The sequence below is a fragment of the Candoia aspera genome, chromosome 6 (assembly GCF_035149785.1).
Source record: "Candoia aspera isolate rCanAsp1 chromosome 6, rCanAsp1.hap2, whole genome shotgun sequence".
NCBI classification, from domain to species: domain Eukaryota; kingdom Metazoa; phylum Chordata; class Lepidosauria; order Squamata; family Boidae; genus Candoia; species Candoia aspera.
Window position 1 is genome coordinate 37573621 of NC_086158.1, and position 22542 is coordinate 37596162.

At 36.0% G+C, this 22542-nt stretch overlaps 1 protein-coding gene across 1 annotated transcript in view; it reads left to right on the top strand.

Annotated features, from left to right (window-relative positions):
* LOC134499867 (glypican-5-like) overlaps positions 1-17887 on the top strand; it is a 408362-nt gene extending 390475 nt beyond the window's left edge. The window contains exon 10 of the mRNA XM_063306738.1: positions 17646-17887. Within this exon, the coding sequence (XP_063162808.1) occupies positions 17646-17836 (191 nt within the window). The 3' untranslated portion in view covers positions 17837-17887. The remainder of the gene's footprint in view (positions 1-17645) is intronic.
* The last annotated feature ends 4655 nt before the right edge of the window (positions 17888-22542 follow it).

The window sequence follows — 22542 nt, forward strand, 5'->3', positions numbered from 1 at the left end:
ACTGTTCGATAGTTTGAACATTCTTTAGTGTTTCCCTTTTTTGGTATGGGGATATAAGTTGATTTTTTCCAATCTGATGGCCATTCTTGTGTTTTCCAAATTTGCTGGCATATAGCATGCATTACCTTGACAGCATCATCTTGCAAGATTTTGAACAGTTCAGCTGGGATGCCGTCGTCTCCTGCTGCCTTGTTATTAGCAATGCTTCTTAAGGCCCATTCAACCTCACTCTTCAGGATGTCTGGCTCTAGCTCACTGACCACACCGTCAAAGCTATCCCCGATATTGTTATCCTTCCTATACAGGTCTTCTGTATATTCTTGCCACCTTTTCTTGATCTCTTCTTCTTCTGTTAGGTCCTTGCCATCTTTGTTTTTGATCATACCCATTTTGGCCTGGAATTTACCTCCAATGTTTCTAATTTTCTGGAAGAGGTCTCTTGTCCTTCCTATTCTATTGTCTTCTTCCACTTCCGTGCATTGCTTGTTTAAAAATAATTCCTTATCTCTTCTGGCTAACCTCTGGAATTTTGCATTTAATTGGGCATATCTCCCCCTATCTCTGTTGCCTTTTGCTTTCCTTCTTTCTTGGGCTACTTCTAGTGTCTCAGCAGACAGCCATTTTGCCTTCTTGGTTTTCTCTTTCTTTGGGATGTATTTTGTTGCCGCCTCTTGAACAATGTTGCGAACTTCTGTCCATAGTTCTTCTGGGACCCTATCTACTAAGTCCAGTCCCTTAAATCTATTCTTCACCTCCACTGCATATTCCTTAGGAATATTAGTGAGCTCATACCTAGCTGATTTGTGGGTCTTCCCTAATCTCTTTAGTCTGATCCTAAATTGTGCAAGAAGAAGTTCGTGATCTGAACTACAGTCAGCTCCAGGTTTGTTTTTACCGACTGTATAGATGTCTGCCACCTTTGGCTGCAAAGGATGTAGTCAATCTGGTTTCGGTGTTGTCCATCTGGGGAAGTCCATGTATAAAGCCGTCTCTTAGGTTGCTGGAAGAGAGTGTTTGTTATGCACATTGAGTTGTCTTGGCAAAATTCTATCAGCCTATGTCCTGCTTCGTTTTGTTCACCCAGGCCATGCTTACCTGTAATTCCAGGTGTCATTTGACTGCCCACCTTAGCATTCCAGTCTCCCGTGATGAAAATAACATCTACCTCTGCCATAAGTGAAAAATTGGTTAAACAATAGTTCCAGAAGTGATTATGAACAACTACAACCATTTTCCCCGAATGAATAGCTCATTCTATCCATTTTCATGGGCTTATTGGTTTCAAAGCACCTGATTAATACAATTATGTCTCAAACCAGTTTGATGTTTCTGCACCTAATGTGCTCTTCTTGATATGGATATTTGGCAGACTGATGGTGCTAATAAAATCTTCCATCAGGAACTGTCAACTGTGATAGAGCTAAAGTTCGGGTTGGCTGGATAATCCTGTCGAAGTGAAATGGGGAGAAGGAGAAATATATGTTGAATATCTGCCAAAAGTTAACACCAGAGAAAAACTGCAGCTAAATGTTGGGTTCCAGAGCCCAGTTTCTGGTGCTTGGTGGTTTCAATATTTATCTCAAACATAGAAATTGCATGTTTTATGCAGAAACATCCTCCTCCCAATTATTTCACCTGTCTTTCTCTCTACCCTCCCCCCACCAAAGGTGATCACAATCTAGGCTTAAAAAACAAATTTTTATTCTGACAAAACCATGAATATTTTCTAAGAGCTTATTCATTGGTCCTGCTAGGAGGATCAGGAATTCCTTTTGGGTCTCCCATATTCCTGTCAACCCCGCTCACCTCTTGTTCTTTCCCATTTATTCCTTGCTTTTTTCTTTGTCTGTCCTACTCCTCCCTCTTCATGCACATATGTCTCTCCCTTTGTTCCTATTCCACATTTGTTCTTTTTCCTTGTCCACATATTCCTTTCACATTGCCCCTCACTTTCTATGAAAATTCTTTCTTTCCTCCCTATCTGTCCATTCTCTATTCCAAGTCTTTCTTTGGTCTTTTTTGCTTTTCTGGATAGCAACATGATGCTGACAGGGAAATGTGGACATGTCTTGAGAGCTCCATAGTCACCCACAAATTTGGTAAACTTGCATATTTTCAGGTAATGGCTGAGGAGCAAGCAATGCATGGAGGCTCCATGACAAGATTTGGAGCTCCTGATAAGCATTCATTCACCCATTCAAACAGTTTTACGCATCCTGATAGTGTGTTATGTTCAGTAATAGAGAAGATAGTTCACAAGGAATTGATAGTTTTCCTTTTTTGTATCTCTTCAAATACATGTTTATTTTAACATAAAGCCCATATAAACTTGCAAAGCATTGTTGACTAGTGTATGTCAAAAAAAAGAATTATTTATTCCATTTTAGCAGAAAAGATAACTTGGTTTGGGTCCAAGGCCAAAGAGGTCATCACAATGAAGTCATCAGCTATAGTATTTTAAATTATTACTAAAAAAATTATGTCTTGATTGCATCTTCTAGCTGTGGAATGATCTTTAACAGATGTCTTCAATACAGTGGCTCAGATAGACAGAAATATTTAGTTCTGAAACATGCAGCAACATTTCTGTGTAGCCACAGAAGCTATTCCTTCAGTATTGGCAATTCTCCTAATGTTCATTAAATTTAATGGATGCTTTTGAGTGAATGAACGCTTTCAGGGTCAGGATCATTGCCTTCTCCATGTAAAGAACTTAATTATGAGGTCTAATTATTAATTACTGTGTCTTCTTGCCTTCATATCTGCTTTCCTTCTTACATTGTACACTTATATTTGTACTGTAACAATCAAGTCCAGCTTCCTGCTCAGGGCACTAAATCACATACAGAAATGCCTCCTTGACTGCAATATAATGCATGTATATATTTCTTTGCAATGAAACACTAATCAGGTTTTCAAAGTATAGTCAGAAACTTTGGGCAACTTGTTACATGAAGAAAAGAATTTCTAACATGCCATCAAATTTTGTTCTCTATCAGAATCATTTGTTTCAGTATTACTTTGAAACTGGTTTTGTACAAAATAACCTAAAGTTCAGATTATATTTTGTTTTGTTTTTGCAATGCAAGTTTGAGGTTATTATCTGCGTCCTAATTTTCAATGATTTGTTCCAAGACAACATTGTTATTTTTTTGACTCTAGAATCATATCTGTGGGTTTACTCCTTCTTTGGGGAGGTCTGGGGAAGCTGATAGAGTTTTATCACGCAACATGAAAATATTTCTTTATTCTGATACATCACAGAAAACCTTTAAAATGTTGGCAGCATTTGTTACAATGCCATCTCAGGAGAGATTTATTATTCAGCCTCTGTATCAAATGAATTGGGTTTGTGTTATGTCATAGTTACAGAAAATGCAACACTGTAAATAATGTGTAAGCTCTTTGTATCACTCCTTGAAGCCAAGTCAGGCAACCTTTTTGGACTATTGATTATACTCATTGTTGGTTACTGCAATAATGACTGAATAGAACAAAATGCCCTACAATTGGGGGGTATCCTACAATTGGGAAGAGAGGATTCAGGGAAGTTTATCTCCAAAGCTTCAGGGGATGGCAAAGTGAAGAATTTTCTGAAAGCTGTGCAAGAATTAAAGTTAGTACAGGCAAGGATAGATTAGTGTGTCAGTTTTACTTTTGCTTAATTTCTTCTCAGCTTGTTCTTTTTTTCATATGTTTGCAGTTTTACAAAAATCTGAATGAATGTTTGTAGGGAACTTAAGCATTTCTTAACGTTTCTCCTAATATACACAATTCTTGTGAATAGTTTTTCCCAATATATACATTTTTGCAAGACACATTCCTTGCAATATAAAATGTTTTGATATGCAATTTTCACTGATATTTATATTTGTTGATACATTTTCATTAATACGCAGTTACAAACACATTTTGTTATTGGAGGTCACAAAAGTCAGAAAAGGTCATACTTTAAAGTCCTCAACCCAGGCAGAACTAAACCGAACTGCACTTTATGTAGTGTTGCCAGGACAGAAGCTTCCTATGTATCTCAGAAAAACACAGGTTTGGCTGAGAACAGATGTACCCTTATCTGCTGCATGCTCAAAATATTTTGTAGACAGAAATGTTAGGGATAGGATTGGGTGAGAAGTAGAGCTGGTAAGAGGTATCTGCATTTTCAGCACCATGGGCTATCCTACACCATGGACTTTCTACTCTATCCCAGTCTTGGTGGTGTCATTTGTTTACTAGACAGGTAGAGATGCCCTCAAGCTGAACTTGGTTCCTGATGACTACACGGTGATAACCCACCAGTTTTCTTGGCAACAGTATGGGAGTGTCTTCTTCTGGGATTTTTTTTTTAATTTAGCCTACAGCCCTGAGGTTTCCTGGTGTTCTCACATTTAAAGTGCTAACCAACCCAGTCCTGCTTAGTTTCTGAGATCAGACAGGATGTTCCAGCTGCTGACACTCTTGATGTTCATTTGCAAAGTATCACAAAATATTCTGATAGATAAGCGTCATGGCTCTAAAGAACAACCTTATGTCAAAATCTTGTGGTACGGTTCTCTCAGTATAATTCTGTAATCGGCTGGGCTTTTATTATCAGATTGGTTGTCATGCTGTGGGTTCTCTATAATTTGCTTTATTAACAGCCCCATCACAGATTTTTCATCTTCACTCTCTGTTTTAAAATGTTATTTTAAGCTATTTTATTTCAGAGCTGTGTTACTCTGGGAGGAATTATGTGGATCTCTATGTTTTGTCTTTAAAAAATGTTTTAAAAAGAAATATTGGAATAATTTTCAGCAGTATCCAAAGAACAAGGCTTGATTTTCCTTATAAACAAATTATGCCTTCCAGAAGTTCTTGAAGAACTGCTCTTCCTGCAAGCCTTGGGGTAGGGTGAGGCTGGAACCCAGGAAAACTGAAATGCAGATGTAGGAGGAGCATTTGCTTTCTGGGCTTTGGGAGCTTTCACTGCAATTTTCTGTTTTTATTGGGGTTATAGCATATCAGATGGGCAGCCTTCTAAGTCTTATAAATAGATAAACAATCAGTCTAGTGCCATCTTAGCAATTCATGCAATATTTGCTCAAAAATATGCATCAACTGTTCCTAATTTTAGTTTTAGAAAAATACCATGTAGAACAACTAAAACGAAGAGTATTAATTAACATATAATCCATTTCTTATTAATCCATTCCATAATTGATAACTTTGGTGTCACTTATATTTTCTAAAAAAAAAGAGAGAGAGGTTAATCTGTATGTTTACAATGAAAATAGTATTGTTGGTCTCTGAGGGAAGAAAAGTCCAACTACTGTACAAGCGCAATCACTTTCTTGGTATGAATCAGAATAGTACAAAGTACAAAGAACTTGCACACTTTGAATTCTCCTGTTTTCATCAGGTCTTGCCTGTTTTTGTAACATCTTGCCTGATTAGAATTTCTGGAAAACTCAGAACATTGCACATCTACAGTATTTTTGTGACATTTGGATGAGGTCCAACAAAATTACTGCCCTGCTATTTTTTTAACCCACATTTGTATTTCCTAAAGCAGTCAGTCTGACATTCAGTTTGCACACTTTTTTCTTGTTTTTGCTTGTTTTATACTGATGAGTGTAAATAAGGCATATGGTCTAGAAGCAATGTTGTTATCTACATATTTCTTCCAAATATTCATAGATCTACCCCACTAAAACAGGACGCTGACCACGTCAATACTTTAGACGTTAACCTTAACCGAATAAATGTTTTAGATGTTAATATTTGCAAATTCTTATAGAATCTGAACTCCTTAGAAAAAATGTGTAAAATCAAGGCATACCTGTCCACTGCATTTGACACATCTCCAAAATTTGTACTACAATTTTCAACTTAAAAAATAAATGTCAAAAAGGATTTAACAAAGCATCTTTTGAGAGAGAAAAAATTGTTTAAAAATGATATGTTTAATGAAAACATTTTAGCATGTATTTGTAATAAATACTTATTTAAATGCCTGCTATATACAAATATGTGCTTTTGTGTATTTTTTAAATCTCAGTGAAATGGGGAAATTAGATTTAATGGACATACAAGTGAAAACATATGCAGTGATATAGACCAGAAATTTCTGGAGTTTTCCATTCCTGTGCTGCATTTACCATTTCTCCTTAACTTTTTTACTCAGACCAAGACATGTGTATCTATTTATTAGATTTTTTTTTAATTCACTGTTGCCATATGTTGGCTAAAACAATAAATTGGCAGTGAATAAAGCCTTGGGTCTGTTCCGTTTCTATTCTAAAAGCAAAAAGGTATCAGCTATTAACAGAAGAAACCTATAAACCATGCTTATTAATCACGCATACTATTGCATTAATACATATCAATTGACTTGCTCAACCAAATCATCGTCAGAAAGGAATTCATTAGGACCCAGACGTGCATAATGAATATTACAGGCATGGCAGTTTGAGGGTTCTATAATTGCCACTTTCATTCTAAGAAGCACACTCTTTCATTTTCCTCATTTGTCTGCTCCAGCCACATTTGAAAATAATTAGTATTGGTTAGGATGTCAAGATAATGCATCATTTGGAAATAATTTGGGGCTATTTAAAAACTGTACATTCCATGGTTATTACCATGTTTTGAGAGGTCTTTGTTTAGGATGCGTAAAGCCAATTTCAACTAATGATACCAAAAGTGATAAAAATGAAATAACAGTATGCAACATCTATTGTAATGCAAGATATTGTTCCATCGTGTTGCACTTTTCTTTAATTTCCTCACACAACTGCCAACCAACAAACTGTGTGGGGGAGATGAGGGGTGATAAACATCTGATAAATAAATAAACATAAATAAACATAATGTTCTGATCAGAGGGTGGTCCCTACAAATTACTGATATCACAACAAGCAGTTTGCCTTTTCATCTAGAGGGATGCTATGTATTTTTCTTTCTACTTGTGATGACTTATCAAAGCCATGGCAAAAACATATGCACTAAGATTCCCATGTCTGCTCTTATTTAGAATTAATTCCCCACTGAGTGCAACATGATATATTCCCTAGATGGTGTGTAGAGAGAGCAGCTTTAAAATTTATCCTTTCTAATCTAAATGCACTTGCTTGAACAAAAACTATGTTAAAAACAATTATACTTCACAGTAAATATGTTTTGAACTGACAGATTTAACTTCACAACCCACTTATCCTAGACTGCCCTGTGCAAATGTATCATTTTGAAAGTGTTGGAAAATCACTGTTGTCATGTGTATATGACATATATACTATATCTTTTGAAGGCAATATTTGAAAGAACAAAAAAATCGGACATGTTGCAATTCACATAAAGTATAAATGAGAAAAGATGACAATCTAAAGATAATTATCCCTTAGAAGTACCATAATATCCTTAATTTCTTCTTGTACAGTATCAATAATTAGCTCAAATCTCCTATGCTAATGATGTGATATGAAGCAACCATATATTGACCTGGACCACCAGTTAGTCTAGCTCAATCCTCTGGAATTTCTGGATTCCTTGAAGATCTTATTAAGTGAAACTGAGGCCTTTTAGACAGAAGGCATTTACTTTGCCACTGGTCCTTCTGCAACTCATAAAGAGGCCAATTAGATTCATACATGGATGTTTATCCAGCTTTCTGATAGAAAAAATACCTCTACCTGAAAAGCATGCACCATGCAAACCCAGTGTTTAAAAAACAAAACAACCTGTGTACTTGCTCAGAACATCTACAGCTAGTTTCTCTTGTTAGCATTCCAAACAAAATCTGTGTGTACCTTCAATCACCACAGGGACTAGCACTTGTTTAATATAATGATGCCTGTCTGTTTGTCTCACAGCATATGCTTGGTGGGTTATAGAACTAGTGGTAACTTATCATTAAAAGCCAAATTAGATGTTACTTAATATTTAATTCCGCAGACAGCTTTAACTGTTCTCTTTTCCTCTCCAAAGATACTGTCTACTATAATAAAAATCAAACTAAAAAGCACATAAATTGTCTGCCATTATACTTAATAGTACATTAGTTTTAATAATCTTAATAAACCCCAAAAGCAAAAACAATTCAAAACAGTAGCCTTAAATCAAATCCTTAAAACCATCCAAATAAACACTTCTATACCCTAATAATCTCAATCCAAATCCTTAAAAGCAAATACCATCAGTCAAACCCTTAAAGCAATCCAGATAAACATTCTATAACCTTTGTCCCACTTCAGTATAAACCAGAGCATTTACATATCCCCACAATGTGCAGAGCTTTTCTCTTGAAAAAATCAAACAGCCCAACTGCCCCCCTCAAAAATTCCAACTTCTCTTTAGAGAACCTCCCATACATAATGACCTCTTCTTTTTCATGGCATTTCACCAGAAAGTCAAGCTCACTTATTGCTTGCAGATCTTTCCCTTAAATTTCTCCAACTCTATTATCCAATCTTCATCCAGCAACTCAATAGAAATCCCAATCTCATTCTTAGAAGGAACATTTCTATCACTGTTGAATTCCTCAATTTCATCCACTACATCCCCAACCAGATGACACATTTTAGACCTCATATTTTCCACAATGTCCTGTATGTCTTGCATAAAAGCTTGGTAGGAGTCAGAAAAAATATGTTTAAAATCTTGGTGGAAGTCAGAAAAAATATGTTTAAAATCTTCCATGTCTCACGCAGTGGATTATGACACCCCCTAGGAGCTTAACCAGCGAAAGTCAAAGATATAGAAAAGTTCCGGAGTGTATTTACACAAGCGAAAGTGAGATAGGCAGACAGTTCTAATGGGAAAATAGAAACAGAAAGCTGGATGTTCAAATCCGCCAATTTAACATGTAGGTAAATGCCGGTATCTTCAAATTTAATACAAAAATAATAACAGGAAGACAATTGTTTACTCTCAATCCTCCTTTATATTTGGAAGGAAAATGAATTCCAAAACTTAAAAAAGATTTTTTTGAAAAAAAAAGTAATCCCAAAAATAACAATAAGCACCAAGAGAGCCAGATTCTTCTCACTGTAGAAAGCCTCTTTTAGGGTATGCATACTTTAAAAAATATATAAATTTGGGGATTTAGAAACGGGGTGGCTGGTATTAATGTCCCTTTAAGTCTACAGCGCCAGCTGGAGGACAGATGGGGTAATTCCAGGTGTTTTCCTTTATTGGGCTTCAGGAAAACCTGCCTGAGCCTGAAAAAAATTGCTGCACTGTCAGTTCCACCTGCTAAGCCTGCCGGCACAGCTGCTCAGTCCACCATGATCCCACTGGAAGTTGTCGGGGATCAACATTCTCACTGTAATGCACCTTTGGGTCCTAAGAGAAGGCACAAGATGTTACTCTGAAATATGATTTCATTCAACTAGAACAAAGAATTAAAGTGCCTTACAAATATTGGAGATGACATCTAAAGAAAATAATAAAGGCTTGATTAATTTGGGTCCTGTGTTCTAAATGATCTGTTTCTTGTTAGTTATTAAAATTTAAATATTTATTCATCCAAAAATGGCTTGGTCTTCATATGCAGATGATAAACCATATAGAATTTAGTCAATTTTATCTGGATTAAATACTGTTGTATTTTCTTTTTTTCTTTTCCTTATGCTATTTCTCATATCTAATCATTATATTCTAAGGCAAGTCTGTTGTTTATTAATTATTTTCATAGTTCCAATAATGGTTGATGTGGTCTGTCCTTAATACAAAGCTCATGTACTTTTACACCTACTTTTATTTTTTTATTTTTAAGATTAGGAAAGGTTGAAGTTTTTTATTAATGTCAATATTTACAGTATGAAATGATTATCACCTGTGATCCATGGATCCTGAAGCATTTGCTTTTGAAGGTAGTTAGGTGAAACTGGCACAATTTCTTCCATTTTAAACTTTTGATAAGTTGTTCTTTTGAGTGAATATATTTCATTATTGGCTGTCATTAAGATAACATCATTATTAATACTTTAGTACTTTGATCGTTGGAGAGCCTGTCTGCTGTAGTGGTTAAGGCACCAGGGTAGAAACCAGGAGTCCATGAGTTCTAGTCCTGCCTTAGTCACAAGCTATCTGGGTCACCTAGGGCTAGCCACTCTCTCTCAATCCTAGGAAGAAAGTAATGGCAAACTGTTTCCAAACTCTTGCCAAGAAAACTGCAGGGACTTGTCCAGGCAGTTCCCAAGAGTCAACACTGACTTGAAGGTACCCCCCTAAAAAACCAACCCACAACCCACAATCTTTTGATAGTTACTATGTCTCAGTAATGAAAGAACTGCTAACCTTTTGATCATGAGTAAAGTGTCTGACATCTTTTATAATTATTATCTTTACACAGGGGATTGTAAGCTTTGTTCGAAGAGTAGCATGTGGACTATAACACAAAATAACAAGACCAGTATAATAAAGTTTACTTTGAGAAAAGTGACTTTTTTGTACATACTTATTCAGAAATATTTGCTAACGTTTTAGTCCATGATTATGATGGATGACGAAAGGACATAAAACAGCCTACCCCAATTCACAGTCTATAAAATTAAAACGTGTATGCCCAGCATCGCTACCACAATGGACAGTACTGCCGTAGATAAATATAAAACTTTTGGATCTCTGTAGAATAGTTATTGTGCTCCTTCCATACTACAGCTCTCCTGCTTTATTTATTTGTTTGTTTTCAAATATTTTTTTCATTTTCGTTTTATTTTATTTATGGTGAAGAATATAGTACAAAGCCAAATACATATTTATTTATAAATTATAAATTATATTATAACTTATTTAAAAATTATAAATTATCTAGGAACCTGGAACTAGGTAGTAGACAGTAATTATGCCTTTCTTGCACATATTTAATAAGTTTAAACCAGATGGGGTAAAAATCATCTTCTGCATTATCATAACATTGATATTTTGTGGTGGGGGGCTCAAGTTTTCCATTACAAAAGTTTTCCAATATGTATCCAACAGTATGGAAATATTCAAATCCTTTCCTGTTTCCAGGATTTTGTCACTATCTATCTGACTGCAACCAATGAAAAACAATAAACTCTTAATGCTCTAAAATATCAGAAGAGCTTGATAAGGTCTAATCTAATAGAATGAGTTGTAATTTGCCCTATTTCAAAATTTCAGTCCAAAACAGTTGAACAAAGTTCCAAGACCGTCACTTATAGTAATTTATTTACATTATCTCCAACATATGGAGATTGAAGACAGACCTTCTTAGTGATGGTACCCACCTTTAGAATATTTTCCTCAGGGAAATTCATCTAGTATTGTTATTGTTATCCCTGTGACATTCAAGTGGTTTAAAACTCTATTTTTTATTATTCAGGTTTTTATAGGATCTTCAGTTCCAAATGGATAGATATGATGCCATCTTTATGTACATTTTTAACAGTTTTTTTTAAACTTATATTTATTGCTGGTATTTTTTTATTTATGTAAGCTATTCTGCTGTGATGGATTTTCTGAGGATAAATAGATTTGAGGATAAAGTTACCTGAATTTGTGTTGACTTAAATACTGCTTTTGATATAGCATTTGCCAAGAACATATATGATTTGTAGCCAGTACATCTTCTGGACCAATTGTATGGAATCGCTTTTGATTTATGAGATGCAGACAAGATGCTGTTTGGCCTCTTCTGATCTCTGTTTATTATGACTCATTTGAGCTAGCTGAGTGATGTTCACCAGGTGGTGAATGTGTGCTTGTATTGAAGGAACCCATGGTCCACCCACTCCTGAAGAAGCCTTCTTTGAATCCAAAGGCTGCTTTAGGTGGGCCCTCTCTATGATGATGCTCATGCTATTGAATTCTCTTTTCCCTAAGATTTGGGATACTTGTATTATACTATTGTTTACGAGCCTGCTTAAAACTTACCTCTTCACCCAGCTATGCTGTCCCTGTCCAGGAAAGTGCCTAGTTGATACACCAGACAAAGCTAGTAAGAGGCAGTCCTAGATATAGAGGTTATTTGAGCTCCAGTGACAATGACTCTAGAAGAACGCCCAGATGGCATACTTCTTCTTCGTAGAGAGAGCAGTCCCATTTAGAAAAAGTAAGATTTTTTTTCATATTTCAGGAAGAGGAATGGCATTTATGGCAGTTAGAAGCTAGGCTTGGAAAGTGAAAAAAAGAATTTTGCTGCCTGTTAGGGTCCAATTATTTACATGAGTTTGTAAAAGTGCTGGAAATTCTTACTGTCTAGGTTTGTAAAGGAAAATTAAAGCCATTGTTTCATGTCCATGGGACTTGGCTGAGTGGAGCTGAGACCTAACAGTAGCAAGGCATACATGAGAATTACAGGTTAAGTGAAGAAAATTCCTCAAATGGTGATAGTGGGTAGGTGAAAATGGGTAAAGGAGTTCTCATTTCTAAAGAGGAGACCATGTACTGTTTCATTCCCCTGCCCATTCAGAGAAGGAACACTAAGCATTCACTTTATGGAATCGAGTTGTGCCCATAGAGACATCATTAAGATGGGCTAGAGATGTCTGAAGAGTTCGGTCTTTATATTCCTGTAAAAAACATACTAATCTGTGATTTCAGTTTTAATGGGTGGATCAGAAATAACTTAACTTTTTATCCAAATTTGCAGTTATCCAGATGTTGTGAGAGAAATTGTTCAGCAGTTTTGGTCAATCAAAATACAGGTTTAAAATTGGGTCTATGAAAAGCTTCGAATAAAGCACTCCTTCAAAATGGCTTTATAAAGTATTGTGGTCCAGATTTATAACTTGCAAAGTAGAACTTCCTCATCCTATTTGGAGAAGATTTGTTTGAAATATCAGTTTAATATATAGAGAGAATTAGGATATGGGTAAAAAAGATGCAAAAGTGCAATGAACCAGAAATAAATTCCTTCCTTCCAAGCTGAAATCATGAAACTGTCTAGTTTTCTTCTGCTGTTGGGGAGAGTTCTCTTTGTTTACTTCCAGAGCCCTACCAAATTCATGTTTGCCATTGGGGCAGCATTATAGTCAATGATAGCATTTCAAGTTATTTATAACGACAGCCTAGAGAATATCTGAGAACCACTATTACATTCTCTCAGGTATTTGTTCCTAATAGTTTTGATATTTAAGAGGAAGCACTTTTCTGTCTTCTTTGTGTCTATGTGTGTGTCTTGGGAATAATTCCCAGGGAAGATAAGTAAAACATTGCAATCCTGCTAAGCTTAGGCTTTACCAGTGAAAAGATGGCCCTATACAATAACAGTACTTTATCAAACAACATGTATTTAATTTTTAAACAGAGATTTACAAAATGCCCTGTCGGCACATCTAACCTTCCTACCTTTTGATTGCCAGCAGGCCATAAAAGGAAATTGCTGTGAATCCACAGTGAAAGAGAAAAGTTAGATTGGGGGCCTTTCCCTAGGAAGGTTAAAGGCAGATTTTCCTGATGTATTATTTAATGCTTGTTATATAGTGCATTAAGCAGTGCTGTAGTACTGAAGGGAAGGCTGTTAAAATGCCAACACTCCCCCATTTTCTTTTATTTCAGATAGCATTCAATCTTACTTCAGACGTTTTGCTTAAGTCAATATCAGAAGAATAAACGGATTAATACTTCCCAACCTAGCCAATTTATAGCAGCAAATCAAGTTACAACCCTGGATATGGTCAAGTGAAAGAGAGGAATAGATTTAACTTTGTGAAGTCTTTATTTAATCTGCAGGCTCTAGAGAGCTGAAGTCAGCAGGGTAGGATGATATAAAAGGATGGAGAAATAGTGCCTTTACCACAGCTGACAGCATGACAGTGATGGAAAGAAAGGCCAGGTGCTTTCAGAAAAACACCTATTCCCATGATTTATTTCTAAACCTTCCCTCTGCTTTTGAGGTTCAGGCATGAGTGCTAATGTTTATGCAATGAAAATTGAACTCTCATAAAAGATGCTCAGGGCTACCATAGCTATGCAAGGATTAAAAAAAAGGAAGAAGGGGAAAAAAACTGCTGAAATGGTCCAGTGAGAATTCAGTGGTCTCTAGATGCTGTCTGTTGTAGATTGAAGTGAGCTGGGGATGTGGAGTATCCTGAAAGATTTCATGGCTTGCTGACTCAAAAATTAAACATTAACATTTTCTCTATAACAAGAAATTGTATACAAAGACTTTTAAAAATCCCAAAGCTGTTTACACTAACCACACAATAATATTTCAGAATAAAAACAATCCATTAAAATAGGGCTGCGAGACCTGGGCTGCCAAAATCCAGACAACCAACAGATGACAGCAAAGAGATTCAGAAAACTCTTGAGTTTTGTAGCCCTACATCAAGCAGCAATCTGCAGGGTATGCCCCCAAGGAGCCAGGGAGGTCGTTGTGTACTTCCTCTGCAGCATCCCTAAGAACATTTAGTATCCAGATAGTTTTTTCCAATGAATCTAATATTCAAGCTTGCTGAGAGTCTAGAATGTACTTTACTTCAATGTTTCCCCACCTTCCCCTGAAGCGGGAGGAGGTGGCAGAACAATGGTGCACAAGGAGCAAGGAGTACATTCTCATACCAGAAGGGAAAGTTGGAAAACAAAGTATATCCTTGGTGTGGCCGGACGTTGCAATAAAAAAATGTTGGCTTGTCAGAGGGAATGGAATCTAGCTTCTTAGATAGTCATGAGGAGGGAATACACCTAGTAGAAAGCCAGACATGATCTCTAACTACTATGGAAGGCCATCCTGGTGATGATGATTGGCAGAGCACTTGTAAGAAGTGTTCCAGTTTTTCTTTGGGTAGGTGTGGAGCTCTCTGTTGTGCTTGGAAAAACAGGAGACCTTCAGGGTGGGTGCCTGGGAGGTATTTTTCAGGAGCCACAAAGGGTAGTCATAAGTTATCTTTTCTCGCACACAACTGTGAAGAGTCTCCTTAAAGACTGCAGTATATATTTTAAAAAATCCCATTCCCATAACCACCCAATTTCTTGGAAAATATGTTCACTGTGTTTGTCTCTGCATGCAACCTTCCCTCCCATCCTCTCTTTCTCTCTCCTTTTCTTTTCTTTTCTTGATCACTCCTTCTGGGCTAGACCTCCAAACTACTTCTCTTAGCTTTTCCCTCTGTTTGCTCTCCTGACCATGATTCACCCCAACTGAATTCACTGGGTGACCTCCTCATGGGTGAAACTTCCAGCTTTTCTGTCTACTACCCATTTGACACCTTTGCCCCCATACCCATTTCTCCCCCCAAGCCAGACAATGTCTCATGGGGAGAAATTCAACTCTTAGTTCTTATTTCCTCTGCATCCTGCAATTTAACTGTTTAGCTTAACATTTTAATCTTTCCTGGCTTGCACAACTCTACTGCAATCAAATGAGTTGCACTGGTAACCGTAATTCATGCACTAATAACCTCAACAGTAGAATATAGTGATGTGCTCTAGAAACAGCTCACTTTGAGGTGGGCCAGTGGGAAATGTTAGACTGGGAAATTGGACACCCTATTCACACAGTTCTACTGGCTTCTTGCATACTAAGGGATCAAATTCACAATGCTTGTCATGACACAGAAAGCCAGCCATGGTTTAGGATATTGATACTTGATGGAATACTTTCTCTCTTATGTACCGGCTGAAGTTCTCAGATCTACTGCTGGTCTGTTATTATGGTGCCACATTTACAAAAATTATTTTATGCAGCTATCTAAGAGAGGACATTTTAAATATTTCCATAAACTGAAGACCTATTTGTTCACTGAGATCTCTGTTTTAATTCTACTTCTGTATTCTATATTCTTGCTATCGCATAGTTTTTGTTGTTTTAGGGATTTTAAATGATTGATTGATTGATTGATTTGATGTGATTGCTTTACTGAGTGTCTAGGCAGCTCTAATTGCAAACAAATCTGAGTAGCATACATCCCAATTCCATAAGTCAGGTTAAAACTATACAGTAAAAACAGAGCATATCAATAATATCAAAACAACACTGGCAATATGAATCATATTAATAAATTCAGTCAACCCAGAAACAGACTTTCCACTATCAGAGAGAACAAGCTCACAACCTTCTAACCCCAAGCCTGATGGTCTCACCATGTTTTAATGGCCTTCTGGAAAGCCAGTCAGGGAGGAGTCATTCAGATGTCAGAGAATGCTATTCCATGGAAGGAAACAGCAACTGAGAAGGCTTGAAAAACATTATTCTTTAAGGACATAAAAAGGCCACAGCAGTCCCTTCAGTTTAGATCACAAAGGCAAAATATACTTCTTCCTCTCTTCATTCCCATGCAATTTTCAGAGACATTTTAAATATATTGTCAACGTGCTGTAGGTCTATTTAGACAACTCTCAAGGCAAAAGAACAGTCTGGTTCCCTCCCATTTTTGCCTCCCTTGTCATCCAACCTTCTCCAAGGCTGCCGCTTCCATTTATTTTCATGCCTTTATCCTACTTTGCTTTTCTGGGCACTGTGATTTGCTTTCTGCTGTCCAGTTTGTCTTCGATTGCTCCTGCTCACCTCGTTTCTGTTGGTCAAGCTTCTTTATACTCGTCTCTTTTTTCCTTTCCTTTCTCCTCTTTTCTTGGATTCCCTCTTTCACTTTTCTCTTGCCTGTTTGCTTTTCTTGTTTGATTTCCTACCCCTTTTCATCTAGTCCCCTTGATTTCTGATCAGATGACTACATATTGTAGTTAACTCTTTTTAATTATTGCTGAATGTTTCCAGCCCTGATGAATTTTCTCCCTGAGGGTATAGAAGGACAGGAGGGCTTACAACCTCTGGCAGTTTCTCATCATTCATGGGAACCTGCCTTAACACCACATCAAACAGTAGTTAGTGATGTGAAGACTTGTTTCAGGCTAAGGGCTGAATGGCTTGCTAAAGTCATATTCCCAAAGTGGATGGGATTTTTTTTTAAAAAAAAGAGGTGAGTGAGCTTTGATAGAAAATATTTTTTAATTTAATTTGCATGAAATTAATTAAATAATTAATTTTCACATCCCTCGTATAATCTCATTGTCCAATAGCCAGACAAAGAAACAGCTATTTGTTAGTAAATGCAGAACTGGAAAAATCATATTAACAATCAATGGTTTATAGTGATGTCATGATGTCCCTAATGTGGTTGGGAGCACCCAATTTGTTGTTTCAGGGAGTTTAAAGGACCAAGCTTTAGGATACAAATAATGAAAAAAATGGCCCAATTGGAGAGGGGATTCAGGGTTTTTTTTAACTGGTAGAATAGATGTGTTAAGACTTAAGTTGACTTGATTTTATTCTTTTCAGTAAAAATGCACTGCATTCAGTTGCACTGGAATTCACTGAAATCAAATTCCATCATTACTGAGATTTGAATGTGTATCAAAGTCAAATGCCCAGATGTCTACTGCTGTGAACATTCCACTGATTTAGCTAATTAGATTATTATTAAGCTAATGATTAAACTATTGACAGATGTTCTTTGAAAAATAATCTATCAGACATAAGGTATACGGAGGATTTACTATGAAATTACTTACAGTCTTAGGCCTAAACATGCTTATAGGGTATAAATTGAGTTAAATTACCAAGACTTACGGCCAAGTACACAAATAGCAGATTATGCTGCAGGTCTTATTTTCAAATATAAGAGTGCTGGAACAATAAAAATCATCATTTTCTTACTGACATAGTTTGCCAAATAAGTAACTATTTGTTTTGTGTTTCTTTTCAGATGTTTTTCGTGTGAAAACAGGAGACAGAAATAAAACCATACTAATAATGGAAAAGATGGACACCACAACCACAACTACTATAAAAACATTTTCCATTCACAAAGAGGACAGAAATCTGGGTACTCACGCATCAAGTTCTTGGTTCTTTAAAATTACCAGCCTTGCAGTTTTGTGGCATTTTGTGTCATAGCTGCATTACACTGCAGTAACTATGCAATTTCTGTGCACCATCATATATACCTTCAGCCTTATTCAAGGGAAAACAAAGTTAAATGGGTCTCTAAATTCTATGCTGTAATATTATGTGGTATGTTAGTTTAAGTGCTAAGTACTAGTCTGAGACTGGCTAACAACAAGCATCAATGTGTATACAGTGTCTCCAGTGTCTGGAGGTGTTTTTTGGTAACTTCTCAACTACTCAGCATGGAAAAAGGATGAAGACAGAAGACTTATGTAGGTTAAGTTATTGTGATAGGTACAGTTAAGAATGTTATAAAGTTATACATTAATATGTTGGCATTTTTTCCCTTTTACTTGTCTGATATTGGACTGTTGTCTATTATCTTTTGTCTGTGTTCCTTTAAATAATTGGATTTCAGTTACATGCCAATACTAAGTTATATCTATAGGGATCTATGGATATTATAAACAAAGTTACTAGTTTGATCAAATTCTGGTCAAGGAATCATAGCATGCTTGAATTTCTTTATTTCTTAATATTTAGATTGTAGAAAATATATGCTGCTTTAATGTATCATTATATAGTAGTTTCTTTAACCATTCAGCAATAAATAGAACTACTTCCCAATTTATTTTAAAACACTACAAAATCATTTCCCTGCTCATGTATTTCTTTACCATATAATTATAATTTTGTCTTGTTGCAAATATCTGGTGAATTAAAAAGAAGGAGACAAGAACATTAGATGGTCATGACAAAAATGGTTATTGACTTGATGTTGTAGAGCTGGAATGAGGAACCAGAGCCTGGACTGTAATCTTCTGTAACTCCAGCCAGCATGGTTAGCAATAAATTAAATATTGAGAAATGCCATTCAGAAACATCTGGACAGCCACAGTTGCCTGTATTGCATTAAAAGGAAAGCTCTGATCTAGGGGTCTAATCAGGTACATCTGGATGGGCAATCAGCAGCAGCATGCAGCTGCCATAATTTGATGCAGTTGTTGGACTCCCTCCCTCACCTCAGTCACTACCAAAATTCAGTGGCAGAATTTGCCACCAAAATTTGGTAGAACTGCTTGACTGCCTTTTAGAATATTTAGCATAAATTTGTCTATCAAAAATTTATCTACTGCAGATCATTAAAGTTAAGGTTGAAAAAGGATTTCTTCCTATCTCAACTGCATTTTAGAACTTCCCATTGCCTTACCATCCAAACACCAAGTATGCCCTCAACTTGAAAAGAGTTGCTCAACACTATGTTAGAGCATATGGAGTAAACACAACAGCTTTCTGCAAGACATCAGTTCAGATCTCTGGAAATAAATACTTGTCTACTCCCTGACACCTGCTGCTTGGAAGAGAAAGAAAAGATGCTCAGAAAGAAAAAGAATGTGAGAGACAGACGGAGGAAAAAAAGAGAAAAATGAATATGTCATAAAAGAAAGAGTACCCTTACTTGTTTGAGGGTTCTGGCTCCACCCAAGTCTTGCTTTAGCTCCACCCAGTATATGGCCCCCAGCCAGTTACCCTTTGACATCTTGTTAGAGGAGAAATGAAAGAAAAGAAAATCAAATGAATCCATCCCTCAATACCCTTCACAAATAGAGTAGATGATTGGGGTTGTTAGAGCTTATACGCCAGCTACCCACTGTTTTGTGGATGTCTGCAGGAATTCCCCCTTATACATTTCTTTCTTTTTTTTTTTTGCACACATGGGATGTGATCAGACTTTCTTTGTTAGTCTAGTACAAAAATTTCAAACTACCTAAACTAAAAAATATCTGAAGTGCAGTATGCCCATAGTAACTATTTACAATGATATGCTATGACATAAAAATGTGAAAGAAATGTCAACTTATAATGATACCTTCTGTTATTTACTACTTTCTAATACATATTTTAAAAATATTTTCCATGTTTTGTAATGAGCCTTTTTAAACTTTCAAGAAAATTAATGTTTCATAGTTTGATAAGAAATTACAATCCTACTATTAATTAGATGGGAAAAGGCTAATACGAGTATTTTTTACAATAATCCTTAAAATGCCATTGAAAATCTATATACTACAAACTCAGCAGAATTAACCATTACAAAGAACCATTATACCCACAATTTATATTTACTGAAAATGCTAATAAGTCATATAACTGAAAAGCTGTTTTCATGATAAAAGATCATTACTGTGTACAGTTTTTAACGATATAGTGTAAAATATTTGTGTTTGATTTGTATGTATGATATGTATGTGTACAACACTTACTGCAGCCATTTGATTTGCATAAAATGTATACTCAGTCTAGTGTACTAGTTCTAGGTATTAGCTGATACTTTCAGGATAAAAGCATAAGGTACAGCTGGATAGTCGTTCCTTGCTGCTGTTGGAGTTCTGATGTGCATACCATTTTTTGTATTTTTTTGTTTTGTTTTATTTATCTTCAAGGGTTTCCTTATACACATCATTACCAAGATAGAGTACTGCCTTTAGTGACTTATGGGCTGTTATTCCCAGATGGCTTTGCTTTCTTATTTTAAAATTTAGTTGCAACCCAGCCAAATCCAACACTTTCTCCCATTGAATTTAGCAAAACAATTCATAATATGAGACCTCTCCTATTCAAAGAAAATTTAAGAATGCTCATCTGCTGATGGAATTGTACTGTATAAAGTTTTAATCCTCATAGCGATGAATGGCCGACATGGGACAATACATGCCAGAGTTTTAGAAGTCAGAAGACTCTGCTATAAATGGCACTTTTAAAAAAAAGTTTATCATAGTCATCAAGCCATTATGTCTGAAAAAAAGCAATTTCATCTTAGTACATGGCGTAATAGTATCTAGATGACAGAAAATGAATGGAAACTTATGAGACCAAGGTGCTCTCTTATAATTAAGGCACTACAACCTTACCCTACCCAAGAAAATCAGTCTTGCTGGACAAATACCAACAAGCCCTTCTATTAGGCAGATATCAGATTCTAGAGAGAAAACTTCATTTGTAGGCATTAAAACAAACAGAATTTTAAATTCTCTATCATAGCTTTCTTTAAAGTATCTCAGATGTTTCAAACCCATATTGAAAAATCATTCATAATCATTTGAGAATATGCACCTATGTTAAGCACCATTCTTTGGTGATTTTAAGTAAAAAGAAAAAAAATCATATCAATAGAAGATAATATATGTATAGCTCAGGGCTGAACTGTGGAGTCCTTGGTGCTCTCTGAGTTAGGTTATTTGCTTGCAGATGTTTCATTGCCCAGTGGTAACAGCACTAGTGAGTGTGAGGTTTTACTCCATTTATATACAGTAGCTTGCCCTGACAGTGTTGGGGGTCAGAGGTTGTTCTCTCCTTGGTAGTTCCTTGATTAGGGTATTATTTTCTGCTTGATTGTTTGTCTGGTGTTAATCCCTGTTTATCTGGGTGTTGGTTGCTGGAGAGGATTTGTTCTGGTCTTTTTGTTTCCTTCTTAGCTTTTTTAATTGTCTCTTTTGAATGTGCTTTATCTCTATGTATCCACTGATGGCTGATTTGTCTGAGTGCCAAGGTTCCAGGAATTCCCTAGCATTTTTGGATTTAGCTTGGTGTAGGATGCTCAGTTTCCCAGATGAAACTATGGTTGAGTCTGTCCATGTGTTGTGAGATTAAGGAGTTTTCATTGTGTCTTCTGACTGCTAGTTGGTGTTCATGGATGCGCTCTGCTAATCTTCTGCATGTCTGTCCTACATAGTGGGTGTTACAGTCCTTACACTGTATGTTGTAGATGACTCCTGTTTTTTCTTCTTAGGCTACTGGGTCTTTTGGGTTACTTAGGATGTTTTAAAGGGCTTTAGTTGGTTCGTATGCTCAGAGAGCACCAAGAACCACAAAAAATTCATATGTTGGAAGATTGCAACAAAAGCTATTCTGCACTTCTCTAGCTGGACATAACCAGGTGCTTCCTGCTTTCTTCTAAAAAGCAAATTTACAGGAATTTTTTCTGTTCAAAAACTAAATAAAGGGTACATGTCTTAATAGCTGATTAACTGGTAATTTCATAAAATATGCCAAAATACCATTTAAAAGCAACTATATTATTTTACATAGGCAATTAATTAAATTTATATGACAATGTTAATGTAGTTTTCATTTCATCATTACCTTTCACCTCTCTCTCTCTCTCTCTCTCATTCTTTTCCCATTAAATCAGTAAGTTGCAATTATACTATTTGTACTTCATATAACACTGCCATGCTAAAAAAAATCTTTTGTTGCATAGTATAAGCAATTAACATTTGCTCACTTTGTCTATTACAACAGCCTATATAATTTGTCCACAGTGCCCTTTCTGTGCACCTAATTAGAATCAGTGTGAAACTCCATTCAGGCGATAAATATTTAATTGGAGGACACAGGAAACATAGAAGGGATATGTTCCTTATTTTATACAGTTTTTGCAATTGTACACTTATGTTATACTTTTCACCTAAAATGATATTTTCACATGAGAAGCTTTTAAATATCTATGTTAAATTGTTGCTGTTTTGATCTACAGTAACTCCAACACATATTTCTGTGTTAAAAACCCAGTTTGAAGAGCAGTACAAGTGGGGAATTCTGTTCACTAGAATAGAAATAATGATGCTGTCTCAATATCAAGTATTTTATATAGGCCACACTGCTTTAACATTCTTTTAAGCGAGATAAGGGCTTAGCATTGCTGCATCAGATAT